The sequence below is a fragment of the Strix uralensis genome, chromosome 1, assembly GCF_047716275.1.
Source record: "Strix uralensis isolate ZFMK-TIS-50842 chromosome 1, bStrUra1, whole genome shotgun sequence".
Classification (NCBI taxonomy): Eukaryota; Metazoa; Chordata; class Aves; order Strigiformes; family Strigidae; genus Strix; species Strix uralensis.
In genome coordinates, this window is record NC_133972.1 from 117,655,591 (window position 1) to 117,670,604 (window position 15,014).

Sequence of the window (15,014 nt, forward strand, 5' to 3'; positions counted from 1 at the left end):
TGTTACATAGTGTAATACATTATGTATTACCAAATGCTGTTAGCCTGTTCAGCATGAAACTTCAGCGTTCACCTGTCCTGCTTTGGTTAGAAACGTGACGTGAGGAAATGCTTCTTGTGGCAGCTCTTCACTGTGGTTGCTAGCTTGCTCTTCTAACAGTCCTCAGTTCCAAATTTTGAGATACAGATGTGTTAACCAGGAGAGGAAAGTCCTGGAACATGGTTGCCTTTGGACGGCCTAAGTGATGAATAACACAGTACAAGAAGGAATCTCTTGGGTCACGGAATTCAGTCTGCTGTATTGCAGGCAGCTGTATCACACAGTTCCCTCTGGAAGGTAGGAAGCACCATCTTGAAAACAGGACAGTTTTTCTTCATCCCATTGCACCTGACAGGACCCTGTTCTGTAATTTTGCTTTTCTGGTGATTAGAAAACATCTAATTTATATTGTACATGTATTCATAACTGCATTATAACCCTTTTAGTTCTTCTACTCTTTTGCTCCAGTATACTGTTTCCTTCTCTAGCATTTATTTCTCTGATATTTTGGGAGAAAAATAATGTGTTTCTTTAAAGGTTGTTCTGCAAGATGAAAGAAGTCAAGTAATTTTGGAGCCTCTTGTAGATTAGATGTCCCATTCTCCTGTTCATCCCAGTAATCTGTGTCTCTTCAGGGTGGTACTGGAAAAGTACCCAAGCCGCTTTGGTATGAGCTGAGGCACTGCTGCAAATAACCACAGCACCATGGTTGAGCTATTTATCATCCTTCTTAGCAAGATGGCTAATGGTATAACATATATATTTCTTGTCCCGGAATTACTCCATATGGGTGCTGTACTGCTTCACATACCTGCACTAGCTCATTTAGAGTTTGTACTGAATTGTGCCTTGTAGTCATAACCCAACTCTTCCTATTTCCTTTTCACTAAAAAAAAAAAATGTGTTTAATCATCTCAGGCCAAACCACTGAATTCTGCCTGTGAGTTCCCCTCTCTTTTGAATTTGGCTTATATGCCTGACATCTTTTTGAAGTCAAGATGTGAAACTGTATTTCCATATTGGCCAAGTGAGTCTTGTGCTGAAATCACTTGGTGTTTGCTCAGGTGCGATAGGTACATGGGGAAGTGAAATAATCTTTGGCCCTCTCAGTACAATATCTATTGTATACAGGATTTAATGAGTTGCCTTCCTGTTATCCTGCTTCCGAACTGTGCTTGTCTCTATTAATTTTTTATTTTTCATTTCCTCTGAATTCCTAAATGCCTCTGTCCCCTATGCGTTTCCAGTAAACAGCTGATCCTTTTTTTAGTGAATGACTCTTTCCCACAGAGGATTTTACTGTGGAAATGTATGTCATTCATTACTATCAAACACTGCAAACACACTGAAAGTTATTTCTGATGGTACATCCTTGATGAATGTATCTAATGCTGTGTAGGCCTTTAACCCAAGCTTTAGCACATGTGAGATCTATTAGTGATAAAATTTTTCATTAAGATTCATAGGACTTAAAGTTAATTTAGGATTTTTCTTTTCAGTGATTCAATTGATTAATACAAATTTTAGACTACTGTTTAAATTCCAAAATGCCTCTATCTCATTAATGTCACACCTACCAAAATGTTCATTGCAATTGTCTTACACTTGATTAGTTCAGCTTATTTATCAGGGTCTTCCCCTGAGGTTACCCAGTTTTCTCTTTCTGTCCCGGCTTGCAGTCTGCAGCCCTCCCTCCCCATGCACCCCCTGTGCGTGTGTAGAGTGGCGCTCCCTTATGGCTTTCACTAGACCCACCTGAGCTCCCTTTGAGCACAACATGTATCTCACCCAAGGTGACCTTAAAGAAGATACTCTTGCTAGGCAGCCCTATTTCTGTAGAGCTCAAATTGAATGACATGTGGGAGTTGTTTATGTGGAAATTTTTGTATCTATTCTGTGGCAGAAAAAGCAGGGAAATCCGCTGCTCACGTGCTGACGCTTTCAAAACAGCTGTGGAGTTCTTCGCTTTCTTGCAAAATTGGAAATTCAATAAATGATTACCTTAACGTGGTTTAGTATTGACTACAGGTTAAAACGACAATAATTTATATCACATTAAGGGCTTGCAAAGTTCCTTTGATGGTAAAACAAGTAGCAGCTGAGTTTCTTTTCCAGCTTTTGTATTCACAGCTGGGTCTGTCTAAAGAACATTGTTATTCTGATTATTTTTTCTGTATGCATTTCTGTATGCATATATGTATGTACTGCTCTATGTGCATGGAAAAAGGCTTTTAGAGCAAGCTTAAAAATAGGAACTTGGTCATGTTATGATATGTTTCATCTAGACTGAGTGGACCAGCTTAGGCAATATCTAGGCAATTGGACTAAAACAATGTGATAGTAGACAGAGAGTCTATTTCTATAGTTCTGCTGGTGTAGTTGAATCAAATAGCTTGTCTCACATGATTCCTCAACCAAATTGTTCATTAAGTGTTTTTTTTCTAAATGAAAAGGAAGTCCAAAAACTTGGGCATAGTAATGGCTTGAACAGACTTGTCTAGACAAAGATGTCTAATAAATTGTATCTGTGCTGCTCTATTAACAGTTATGGAATAAAAATATGATCTTTGATTAGAGGTAAAGAAATAGTTATAGGAAATGATATCTTAATTCTCTGCCAAAGAGTGATTCATGGTTTTACAGTAACAGTCAGCAGGGGGCCATGAGCATGTGCCTCAGGGCATGCAAACTGCAGGGCAGCATGAAGACAATCCAGCTGACTTTAAAGAAACTCGTGTGGCTATCATGAGCAGGGATTAGAAGTCTGTACTGAGGTCTGGGATACTACAGCTAGAGCAGTTCTTGTGGAGACTGATTAAAATTGCCAGAAGGAGGTCGGATTGGCTTGCTCACTCTTGTCTCCTGGCAAAGTGGGTGCACCTATCTTTTCTGCAAGCCAAACCATGCACCTTCAAGGTAATCCAGATCATGAATGCACTTTTCTGGTATCACCGGCAATAAATAACATGGTCTACCATGATGTACGACTCTTCCCTCGTGCTGAACCTGCATACCTGTAGCTGTTTGGGTAAGCCTGCTCCAGGAAGGAGCAGGCTCTGGGAAGTGGCCAGGTGATGGGGTGAGCCCTGCAGCCCCACTGGCAATTCAGAGGCAACAAGAACATGTTTAAATCAGTGACCCCACGCAGTGCTCGTCAGGAGGTTGTTTCAGGCTCTCCTTCACAGAGGTACTTTGCAGAACATAACCACACAAGCAGGTTGCCTTAGGAGCATAGCAGTGCTGCCATACAATCTCATTGCAGGTTGCATTTCTGCCACCTGCAATCCAGACCCTTGGAAAACACAATGTCATCTTGACATTAAGTTTGATAATGAGACTGATCACTGCATCTCTAGAACTTTTTAAATGTCCACATAATACATAGATGAATTGAGCTGACAGAGCAGGAACCATTTAACCTTTGTTAAAAATTCTAAAAGCAACATGTTAAAAGCAGTTGGTGAACTTCATGTAACTGTATGCTTTTTCTCAAGCTTATTTTTTATTTTCTCACTCCTCTCTTTGTTTCCTGGTTCTGACTGGGAGGAAATGTCAAAATACTGCAGAAGAGGCTATTTGTACAATATTTATGAGCCAACTGGAAGGAGGAAGCACCTGAGCTCTCATGAGAACTTATTCTTGTGAGCTTAGCAGTGCACGCTTGAGAAGTCCCAGTAATTAATGCAATGCATTTGCAGGGATGGGAGTTGTGTCCAGTCAGAGACTTGTATATCGTTAGTTGTAACAATTCTAGTTAGTTAAATTTTGTTGCTCTCATTGTTTCAATTTTTGAAGAGTTTCATTCCTGTCCTCTCTAGAATCAAAAAGTCAATAAAGGAGCGAACTTGTGTTTACAGACACAATACCATTAAATATAGGTACAAAGCAAGGAGTGTTCTGAAGCAAGAATGGGGGTTAGGTTGGAGCTAAGGCTTCCTATTAGTAAATACATCTCTGGGACTAGAGGATATCTTTGTGCAGTAGTGTTTATACTGTACCAGATGAAACATTTAAAAGTTGGATGTTAATAAAGTAACCCCCAAAGTAGCTAATGGACATTCTGGCCCTGGCCTCAATGGTAGCTGCCATAGCTGCCACAGAGCCTGTACTGTTTCCTTGTCTGTTCTCTGTCTCAATTTGGCAGTTTAAAAAAGTGTTGTACAATAAATACTCCTGGGACTTCCACACGATTGCTGGAAAACCTAAACTGCATTTAGTTTGTTTATAAAAAGTCCTGGGGCCCTACTCTGCAGAGCAAAGGTCATGGAAACACATGTTTATGGCTTCACAAATGCTCTATACTTCTTGAATGGAGAAGTTTATTTGATTTAATCAGCATCCACAGGGATCCTGTAATTGCATAATAAGTAATTTATTATGGAAGTAAAAGTATTTTTCTAACTGTAGCCTATGTGGCATGGGTTTGTAGCTTTAAACTAATCCACGTAGTAAAAAGAGCTTTGCAAAACAGCCTGACTGGAGTAATGGTGTTCTGTGATGAGCGTGTACTTGCATGGCTATTTAATCATCAGAAAGTGTTAAAACAACAGGCACATTATCACCATGGTGGATGTAAAAACTGTTCACTGTTTGCCTGCCTTCAGCAATTTGAAGTGCTCAATGTGAGAAACTGGAAAGCCGTCCGAGATAATCCAGTTGGTGGGCGGTGAATGTGAGAGTGGGAGAATCCGAAGTTTTTTTGACATACACTGGAACATGGCCTTTCAGCTACTTTGGGAAAGGAACATGGCCTTTCAGTTACTTGACTTCACCTTGGATACCAAATCACAAACAGATATGTTTGTATACAAAAAAATATCAAATCTATAGTTGTTTAGCTGTCATAGTCTTTTCATGGAAATAATCATTGACTGGGTCATGAAAGACACCACTGGGAGGTAAGATAAGACGAAGGACTAAGGTATCATCCTTAAAAGCACTTGCAGATAGGGAAGAGAGAGATGTAGAAGCTAACCCACCTCTACCAGGGAGCATGCTGGTGCAAAGTCCTGGTCTCTGAAACTAGGCAATCCTTGCACAGCCATATCACTGATAATTCATGCTGTGCTGAAAAGTTGCAAAATGGTGTGCATCTGTTCTGGAAAAACATCCAGGACTGCAGATTATGGTTGTTGTTGATGATCAGGTTTTCCCACTTGATACCTTGTCATAAACTGAGGAGAGCATTTGAAGAACCCCAACTCCAAACAGACCTTTGTAGTTTTAGAAGGAAAATGTGAGAAATCATTTTGGTATTTGCCGAGGTTCAGAAAGTTGACGTTTTCTTTCCAACAGCTGATGACCTCAGTAACAACAGAAGTAGGTTGCTCTGAATTTCCTGTGAGTGTTTGTGCGGTCCTAAATCTTTTGTACAACTTGGAATTCATATGTTCATATCTAAATAAAAATGGAAATACAAGGAAAGTTAACTTTGGTAACTCATCAACTTGCAAGCTTTTAACTATGCTTAAATTTTGGACCATCATCTCCTTCTCAGCTGTATCCTGGTCCAGTGAAATATACTCTTTCCTAGTGCTTCTCCCTGGGCATGCTGTGTCATACGTATCAGTACAAGATTATTAATACTGAACTCTCAAGACAAAATGTAGCCTAAAGGTCCCTCAGATCAGTGAAGCAAGAGTGATTAGCCTGGTCATGTTAAAAAAATCATGGTCCTAGTTATCATGATAGAAAAATCCAAAGACTTGTTTTGAGGAGATCAAGATGTGAAATTGGGCATTTGTCACCTGGGGTGAGGGAGGCAGGCAGTGGGGAGAGACAGAAAAGGATATTGAGTCCCACCTCTAATGGGCTGGTTTTATGTGGTTTTCTTACTTTTGTGTCCCCTTTTTTATTTCATTGTTTGAAGTTATTGTGTATTTTTTTCCAATTTATACTTAAAAATATTTAAATTTTTTCATTTTTCCCTCAAGAACATTTTCTGCTTCTTCATGGATAACATTTTATTATTTTCTTTTGTGACTCTTCAGACTTTTATTTCCTGTTCCTGCATATGTATAATTAAGCATTTTAGACAGCACTCCCATTCAGCTTAAGCTGTAATGAATGTATGAATCCTGTCTTCATTTTCAATGTAGATTTGCGATATTCATAGAGATATGAGTCCTGACAGTCTCTCATGGAATAACTTATTTATTTTGAAACTGTTCCTATACACTTTTGCATGTAATTGCACATTTTAATGCATATTGTCTTCAGCAAATGAAAAGCACTAGCTGAGGAAACAGGGGTCTCCACACAGACCCATGTATAGTAGGGATGCCATTTCATAACCTTTAAATGTCCACCAGTCTCACTCCTTCCTTCGTTTGGGATATGAACACTACTGAAGTTTTCACTGTTCATTTGTCATATTAATCTCAAGGTGCAGAGCACTAGAGCCGGTTCAGGAGGAGCAGGATTGGGCCCAGAAGGACTAGATGAGGAGCAGGTTCATCTAGTAACTACAGCACAAGCAGAAATTATCATAACTTTTGCCCTTTGTATGGCTTTCTCACAGAAACAGCTGTGGCAGAAGTAAGAGCATAGTGTTCAGCCAACTGTCAGCATTGTTTCTGAATATTTAATTAGCTCCTGTTTAGATAGAAGCTCAGATATGATCAGCAGTGATGAACAGACAGAATGCCTCTTTGTGCTGCATGGCTCAAAATGTGATGATTGCATGTTTGGGCTGCCATCTCCTCTCCACTATTTTGCATTAAGGATCTAATAGTTCATATGTTGAGAGCTGTATAAGTATATGGTAACAATAAGAAAGCAATTGAAATGCTAGTGTACTCCATTTATAATGGGTATAGCTAGTGAAATAGCTGGATATGTACAAGAGAAAGGTAGATTTCCCAGATCAACCCTATCATATTTAATATGTATTTCATTGTAAATAGATACTCTTGAGAATAAGCAGGCTTTTTCTGGGCATTCACAACATTATTAATGCTCCAAAGTAAGAGGAGAAAGTTGGCACCAAGCTTAGAAGTGAAATGAAGGAGTCCACAGGGAATTTTGTTCCTTTGGGAATCCACATAACAAAACGGTACTGAAGAATTTGGTTAAGTAGGCTGAGAGTTCAGCTGTTCCTACTGCAATCTTATCTGTTGGTGTGGAATTTTTTGCTGCCAAAGGTCACCAATAAATATAAAACTGCTATTCTGATTAAAAATACCAATAGTCTCTCTTTCTTACTTTCACACACAGAGATACTGCTTGGCCAGAACTAACGTTAGCTAATACAAGTTCAGATTAGTGCCAAAGAAGCTATGCTGTATTACAACAAGTGAGAACCTGGCTCAAAACTACTGCTTTTTTTTTTTTTTTTTTTTTTAAATATGCCCCTACATGTCTGTGAATGACTAATTTTTCCATAAATTTTATCTTTGGGTGGGCCTCTTGCTAATCCTGCAGATGCTCACCGTGGGTTGATGATTTAGTCTGCATCACTCAATAGTGTGTATATCATCTGGTCTCCAAGATACGATGGAGACTTGATGGTGAAGGCCATTGCCAAATCCTAACAAACTGCTCAAGCATGAGGGGCCTTTACACATTTCCTTCTTTTCCTTTTTCCATTGTGTAGTTCTAAGCCACTGGTCTCATTTCCCTGCTAAATTGTTGCAGATCACTCAAGCTTTCACTACTTCTCTCTTCCTCACTTTTTCTCCTTTTCTTTCACCATCAGCCGATCTCACCATTTCTCATTCTCTCCCAGAGCCTCTGTTTAGTGTATTTTTCCTCTCGCAAACTGTCCTTCAGCCACCAATGAGCTGTCTGTCCATTTATTTCAGCCCTTGTTGCCCTGTCTCAGATCACTCCTACTTGCCCCATTCTAGGTTTTGCATTTAAAGTCTGATAAAGGGTTCATGGGGGAAGGTTTGAAACTTTAGATTTATTGAGGCACATCAACCAGGAAGGTTGTGCTTAGTGGCTGGAGTTTATACCTGAAGCCACTGAGCCAAAGAAGTGTTTAACAGATAGATAGATAGATAGCAAGATGGAAAGAATGCCGAGCAAACCAGAACAAATTTAATATAAAAATGAACAAGCAGCCTGTTGTGCACATGTAGTACGACTGCAGTCTTTCTCAGAGACAACCCTTAACATCCTTTTTTCTTGAGGCAGATACGAAGTGTGAGCCATCAGCGTACAACTCTAGCTTTAGTACATCTTAACTGTCTTGTTACTTGCACATAGTCAAAGATTATAAGAAGACTGCATTGTTAAATAATATATGCGTGGTTTTTAATTTCAAATTCCTCTGCATCCCTGTCTCTCTCTTTTGCATTCTCTTTTTCTTTCCCCTCTCCTCCTTTAGGCTGTAAGGGAAAAGTTAGAGCCAGATGACGCTTTGATGTATGAAGAAGATCTGGATGATGAAGACTGTGGTGAAGCAGAATTTGAGGAAACGATGAAATTAAAACTGCTACGTAGAATTGCCTCCCTAGCATCCAAACTGAGGGAGTTTATTGGCAACATGATAATCACCACTGGAAAAGTTGTTGTTACGATTTTACTTGGTTCAGCAGGTTGGTGCATTTGAAAAATTTCCTCCAGAGTCCATTAGATTATGTGTTTAACAAATGAGTTTTCAGCGCTTTGGCACCTGCGGGAATAACAATGGAAATTTTTAAGGGAAAAGAAATTGCTGCTGATTTTATTTAAATTAACTTTTTGGCAGGCACTGGAATATGCTGAGTTGCTTAATTTATTTGTACTAATACTGTGTAGCTCTAACATTCCATATACAACTCTCACAGTTGCTGTTATAACTAAATGGTGAATGGTTGTATATGCTAAATGACTATATATTATATATATTATAATGTGAATTCTAGCTTTGGTTCTGTCACTTCCAAGTGTAAAACAGAATTGTATTCACATAACCTTTAAAAAAAAGAAAAAAAAATTAAAAAGATTAATAGGCCAGCCATTTAGTGTGTAAAAAGAGTGATAAGCAGACTTCATGTTGGTTTTCGATGTGGTTGGTAAAATAGCTGTTTTGATATGATATAGACAATGTTTTTATAAGGCATGTGATTTAGTACCACATAACCATCTACAGCCAGAATTAATTAATGTAATTAATGAATTCACAATTAGATCATGCAATTGTAAATTGGCATTTATCTGCCTGCTCACATGTTTGAATGGAGTCCTTACATATAAAGTATAAGTGTATACTTAACATGTAAGTATACTAGTATATGAAGTATAAAACAATAGTACAAAAAATCATAGAATCATCTAGTTTGGAAAAGACCTTGTAGATCATCCAGTCCAATCATTAACCTAACACTGACCGTTCTCAACTACACCATATTCCTCAGTGCTGTGTCAACCCAACTCTTAAACACCTCCAGGGATGGGGACTCCACCACCTCCCTGAGCAGCCCATTCCAATGTCTAAAAACCTATTCTGATATTGATATTTGATATTGAATGACAAGGACTGGTCAGGTGTGTCCCTTTTAGTAAGGCAGGTTCTTTCAGTAAGGTAAGGTTATCTGACAGCCTTACATGTAGCCAAATGCAAAGTAATAAATCTAAAAAGGGATAAAAATAGGTTATGTGGATTGCCATGGCACCTGACATCCAGGAAGAGAGATGCCATTAAAAAAAAAAAAAAAAGCCTGTTACCATTCTGAAGTTGCACGGTTGAACATCACCCAGGGAGGATGAAGCAGAAGGACCATGCAGCAGTGGCAGGGGGCAATTTCTTCTGAGTGGTGACAGGCAGCTTGTCTGCAGGACTCCAACACACACTGAGAGCTGGGAGGTGTTTGGAGGAGAGTTACAAAAAGGACTTGAGGTCTGGGAAGTCTGTATTCCAGAGAGAAACCTAGAGCTTAATTAGTTAAATACTTCCTTACTTACCATGCCAAGGAAAAAAAAAAAAAAATGATGAATGGTGATTTGACTACAACCTTAAAGTACTGACAAAGGTACAAAGTGCCTCCATTTTTTTAACAGACGTCTCATCTAGTAGAAGTTATAATACGAGCCAATAGTTAAGTGGTAAACCTAGGCTATTTTCAGACCAGAAATAAATTTTGAATTTTTCACAGCCAGAGTAATTGTCCATAATAAACAACATATTTATGGATATAGTGGATTTTCCTTCTCCTGAAGTATTAAATAAAGACAAAGTATCTCTTTGAAAGAAGAAAGGAAATAGTTACACGCTTGAGGCAGAAATTGCTGGGTAAAGTTTTACAGCCCCCATCATGAAGGCACTCAGAATAGATGATCCCTGTGGTCCTGTCATGCTTTTAAATCTGTGAGCCTATGGAAAAGCCACCAGAGACAGAGCAGAGACAGAGCAGAGACAGAGAACCCTAGGCTAAAGACTTGGTCTAAAATACAATGCGAAAGATGTGATGGTGAAGCTCAAGCAAAATGACTGTGGATAAGAGGCTTTACAGCACCTGGACTCAACCCAATGGGGGACCAACCCCTGGAGCGCTGCCCCCAAAAAACATGACAAGCTGGCACCTGACAAGGTGCAAGTCCTCCTGCCAGAGTGACTGGCCCAGCTGCAGGGCCAGCAGGTGTACCGGAGCTGCGGGCCACCAGGAACCTGCAGGTCTCTCCTGAGGAAGGTGGCTCCTAGACATGCCCTAGTAAAAAAAAATCAAAAATAAATAGAGACAGGTTTCCCTGTAAACTTCAGTACTGTTACTTTAGAGACTCCACTGAACTGCTGTGCTGGATGTAAGCTCTCTCATGTCATTTTCTCATGGTTGCCACTCTTAGACATGTATGTCTTTCCTGCTTCCTCACTTATTTTTTGTAGGCTACCTGCAGAGTATTGGGTCTGCTTCACCAGTTAGACATTTTCACAAGTGAAATACTCTGCTACATGTGCAAGAGCAAAACCAATATATATATGTAAGACAGCAGCATCTTTGTCATATGTAAATTACATATAAATAAATAAATTACATATAAATAAAATAAAACATTTAGTGAATATTTTCTAGATTTTATCTAGATCTCTTATTTTCAGTATATGCATTAGGGTGGGGTTTTTTGTTTGTTTTAATAACTTAAGATATCTGAAGATTTATATGAGAAGGCTTTTCGCTATTCATCCATTATGCCATTTTAGCATCTTGTACTTAAAATTAATTTTGAAGTCTAATACACTGGTGTTCTCGGGCACTACTGGCTGTCCTTGCAGCCATGATTCTGTTTTTCTCTATGCTTTGTGAAACATCTTTACAAAGAGAAGATTTCATCTCAGGAGAATGTCTGGAGAGTGGTTGTGTACTAAGTGCTAAGGTATGACATAAGTGAATTGAACAAAAAGAAGAATCTCTTCTAGTCTCAAAGTTAATAGTAGTCTTAAGATCTAATTGTAATTGTAATAATTAGCATAAACGCTAATTGGTTTAAATTGTTTAATACACTTCTTGTCAGACTTAAGGTTTAACAAATGCTGATATTTCCCACACTTTTCCAACCCACCATGTTTTTATTTTTACAGGTATGATGGTGCCATCTTTGACTTCAGCTGTGTATTTCTTTGTATTTTTGGGCCTGTGCACATGGTGGTCCTGTTGCCAAGCATTCGATCCGCTGATATTCAGCTGTCTGTGTGTATTAATGGCTATATTCAGTGCGGGGCACTTGATTGGACTTTATTTGTACCAGCTACAGTTCTTTCAGGAGGTTGTACCACCAAAAGATTTCTATGCCAGGTGAGAGATACTCCTTTCATGTTTAGTTGTGGGCACATGATGCAGTGCTCTCTTATCACATGTTGATGCAAATGCTATTCCACATAATGCTTTGACAAATGTTATGCATAACTTCATGTTCAGAATTGGAAGAGTCGAAGCATTTCAGCCTGAATGGTTTTGAATGATAGAGTGGTGAAAGTCCCACCTGGGCAATTGTATGCAGAGAGCTGGGACAGCTTAGAAGGGGAAGGTGATTTTGATTTTGGTCAGAGTGATCCTCAGATATGAGTGTGAATGATTTGGCTAAGATAGGAGATAAAGGAAATAGGTGGCAGTATTGATGCAAGGGCAGTGTACACATGCACATTTTTTGCATGTGCATGTAAAGGAAAAGAAATGCTCTGGGGTCTAATGTCATAGTGTCTTAACTGGGGCAAAATGCATGTTGCATGTGTGGTGCCATCCTTGTGTGCAGAGAATGAGGGCTGCTGTGGTACTTCGCATGCCATGCATAATATTAGACTGTTAATATAAAAATTCTCTCTGGTCACACAGAACATGCCGGTCCTATGTTCATACCAACGGCTACATCACTTAAGTCAAAAGCAGCCTTTCTATTTAATGCTGCAGTAAATATTGATTGGATGTGATTTTACTGACCCTTTAATTTTTTACATACTGTAATCTAAAATAAGATGAAGTAATGGATGTATTTTACTCATTACTACTTTTTTTTTTCCCCCTGATGGATTATGATTACAAATTGGTTTTTATGGTATGTATTTTTAGTGCTGTAGTAATCCTTACATTAAACTAAATGTAAACCTTAACCTTATTTCTGGTAAGCCTATTGTTCCTTTTAAGTATTATAAGTTGAAGGTGAAAGGATATTAGATGTACCATGGAGAGTCAATTAATTATTTATATCTCAATGCACCATTAAAAACAGTAAAAAATGAGCTGCCTAGCTACTGTAGCTGTTACTTTAATATTTATTTTTACATTTTATTTAGTACGGGTTAATAGATGTATGTTTTGTGATGTTGGAAGTGCTGACTTGAGGAGGCTGATTGGGGGGGTAACACCTGAAAAATAGGAAAATATCTGCTTAGTTTAGGTTCTTTTGTGCCACCTAGAGGTCAGCATAGGAGAATGGTTGGTTTCTAGTAACAAATAGCTAAAATGCTCACAACTTCTGTAAAACCTTATATTACTTTCTCCGTATATTAAGAACAAATAGAAAACATGGCTTCAAAAATCTCAACTATTTGGCTGGCTATGAGGATATAATCTCACAGTGTTTATCACTAGACACCAATAGCAAGGAAGTATGTGTTTCATACCATTTTTTCGAGAACACATGAAACTCTCTTCATATACATCATTTGTAAAAGTCCCTTTTTTCTTTTTAATATTTTCTTATTAATTTTAAATCATATTTTTATTTTCTTTAATTTTCAATTAATATAGTCTCAAGCTTATTTTCTGCATTTAGTTATTTTTTGTAAATAATGTAATTCTACATTTTATGATAAAATTTCACTCAGTGCAAATATGCCACTTAGTCACTAATTTCTGAGATGAAAAAAATCTGATTGCAAGTAAGTTGCTTCTGCCTCATTGCAGAAAGTAAAAGCACCTTCAGATTTTGGATTTAAAAAAGTCCCAGTGTTGAATTTGGAGTTTTGTAAGCAGAAAATGATGTTACCTTCTTGCAGACTTTCTCCTGAACTGGTACTGTTGGGTACTCTGCCTTTTACACGTGATGTCATGTGAGGGACCGATGGTCTAAATTACATAGGAAATTATTTTTGAATATACAAAACACTGATGACAACTCAACAGAAGGTGCAGTAAATATATCTTCCTTGTTTCTTTAATCAGAGTTCTTTCTACTCTGGATTTACTTTGATCAACTTTCAGGGAAATGTGTTTGAAGAGCATCAAGACAGGTGTTATCAGTGGTTGGAAGTGCAAATCTGTGAGGAAAAGTCACTAATATGATTTTTAATGATTGGAATTGGACTGGTATATAAGCAGTGGCTAGAGGAGGAAAATGAGAGACACGTGAACTTCAATGGTGCAGCAAAAATATTTTAGCATTTTTCATCCTAGAAGAAATTTGATACCTTGCTATTTTATGTACCATTTTGGTTTCAAGCAGAGCTAAATATGCAGAATTCCCATTAATACTAGTGGGTGGCTTGCATGAGTAATTTATATGCTGAGAAAATAATTTGATTCCCCAAATTCTTCTCTGCTGTTCTCACCCAGAATATGCTGTTTAATGTCTTTTTGCAAGAGGAGAACAGCAGATCATCGTCATACCTACTCAGTTGTGTGAACTCTCCTTAGTTGCAGTAAACTCACTGTATGAAAAAAAAAATCCAGCAAGTACATGTATTTGCATGTGTTAGCTTTAGTGATATTACAAACTGACCTTTATCCATATATGAAGGGGAGCTGAAACATAAGAAGGGCTTTTATTTCTTTTATTTCTCTGTAAAGTTTTGAGGGCTCGATCCCCAGGTTAAGCTCTCCTCACATGCAAGGGCAGATGTGAAAACTACCTCTGTTGGGCTGCTGGGGGATATTATTTCTCTCTGTAGAGCATAAGGATGGTATTTTTAAAAGCTGCTAACATTGATATTTCTGGACTTGATTTCTCTAGTTGACAAGAAATGTACAAGTTGTTTCTGATCAGTAAAAAATGTGTTGTCTCTGAATAGTAATGCATTCAGCATGCCACTGTATTGATTGATTTCAGACTAAATGAAGTTAAACTATACACAAACAAGCTGGAAAGTTCTCAAGTAACAGTATCTTTCAGCTAAGATTTGCATCATCCTTGTGCTGCTCCTTCCTTTTAAGAATGCTTAACTCAAAATTCAGCACTTGTGATTGTAAGAAGTGACTGAATGGTGTCACCAGAAGCAGTTTTCTTGGAAGGGATAGTCTGAAATCTGGTGAATTTACATATTTTTCTCTGAAACCCTGTGGGACTCTGCAAGCAAAGTACTTCCCCCCAAAATAGAATATTGTGATAACGTAGCCCTGTGTATTTGCCACAGTGCTGTTAGCAAACTTGAAGGGATTGATCGTCTACAAAGTTTCAGATCTACTGTTGTGAAATGCCATCCATTGTGCACTAGGATCTGCAGACTGAAAAAATGTATAGGGTACTGAAGAGTCTGAAGTATAGCTGATGTGTCAGGGGTAGGCATGCCAGTGGCAGAACTTGCATGAAGCTGCCTCTGCCACTAACAGCTTTTCTTCTCT

General features: G+C 38.3%; 1 protein-coding gene across 1 annotated transcript in view; it reads left to right on the top strand.

Moving 5' to 3' along the window:
* PIEZO2 (piezo type mechanosensitive ion channel component 2) overlaps positions 1-15,014 on the top strand; it is a 316,185-nt gene that overhangs the window by 181,639 nt on the left and 119,532 nt on the right. Inside the window, exons 6-7 of the mRNA XM_074893340.1 lie at positions 8,369-8,579; positions 11,540-11,753. Of these exons, the coding sequence (XP_074749441.1) occupies positions 8,369-8,579; positions 11,540-11,753 (425 nt within the window). The remainder of the gene's footprint in view (positions 1-8,368; positions 8,580-11,539; positions 11,754-15,014) is intronic.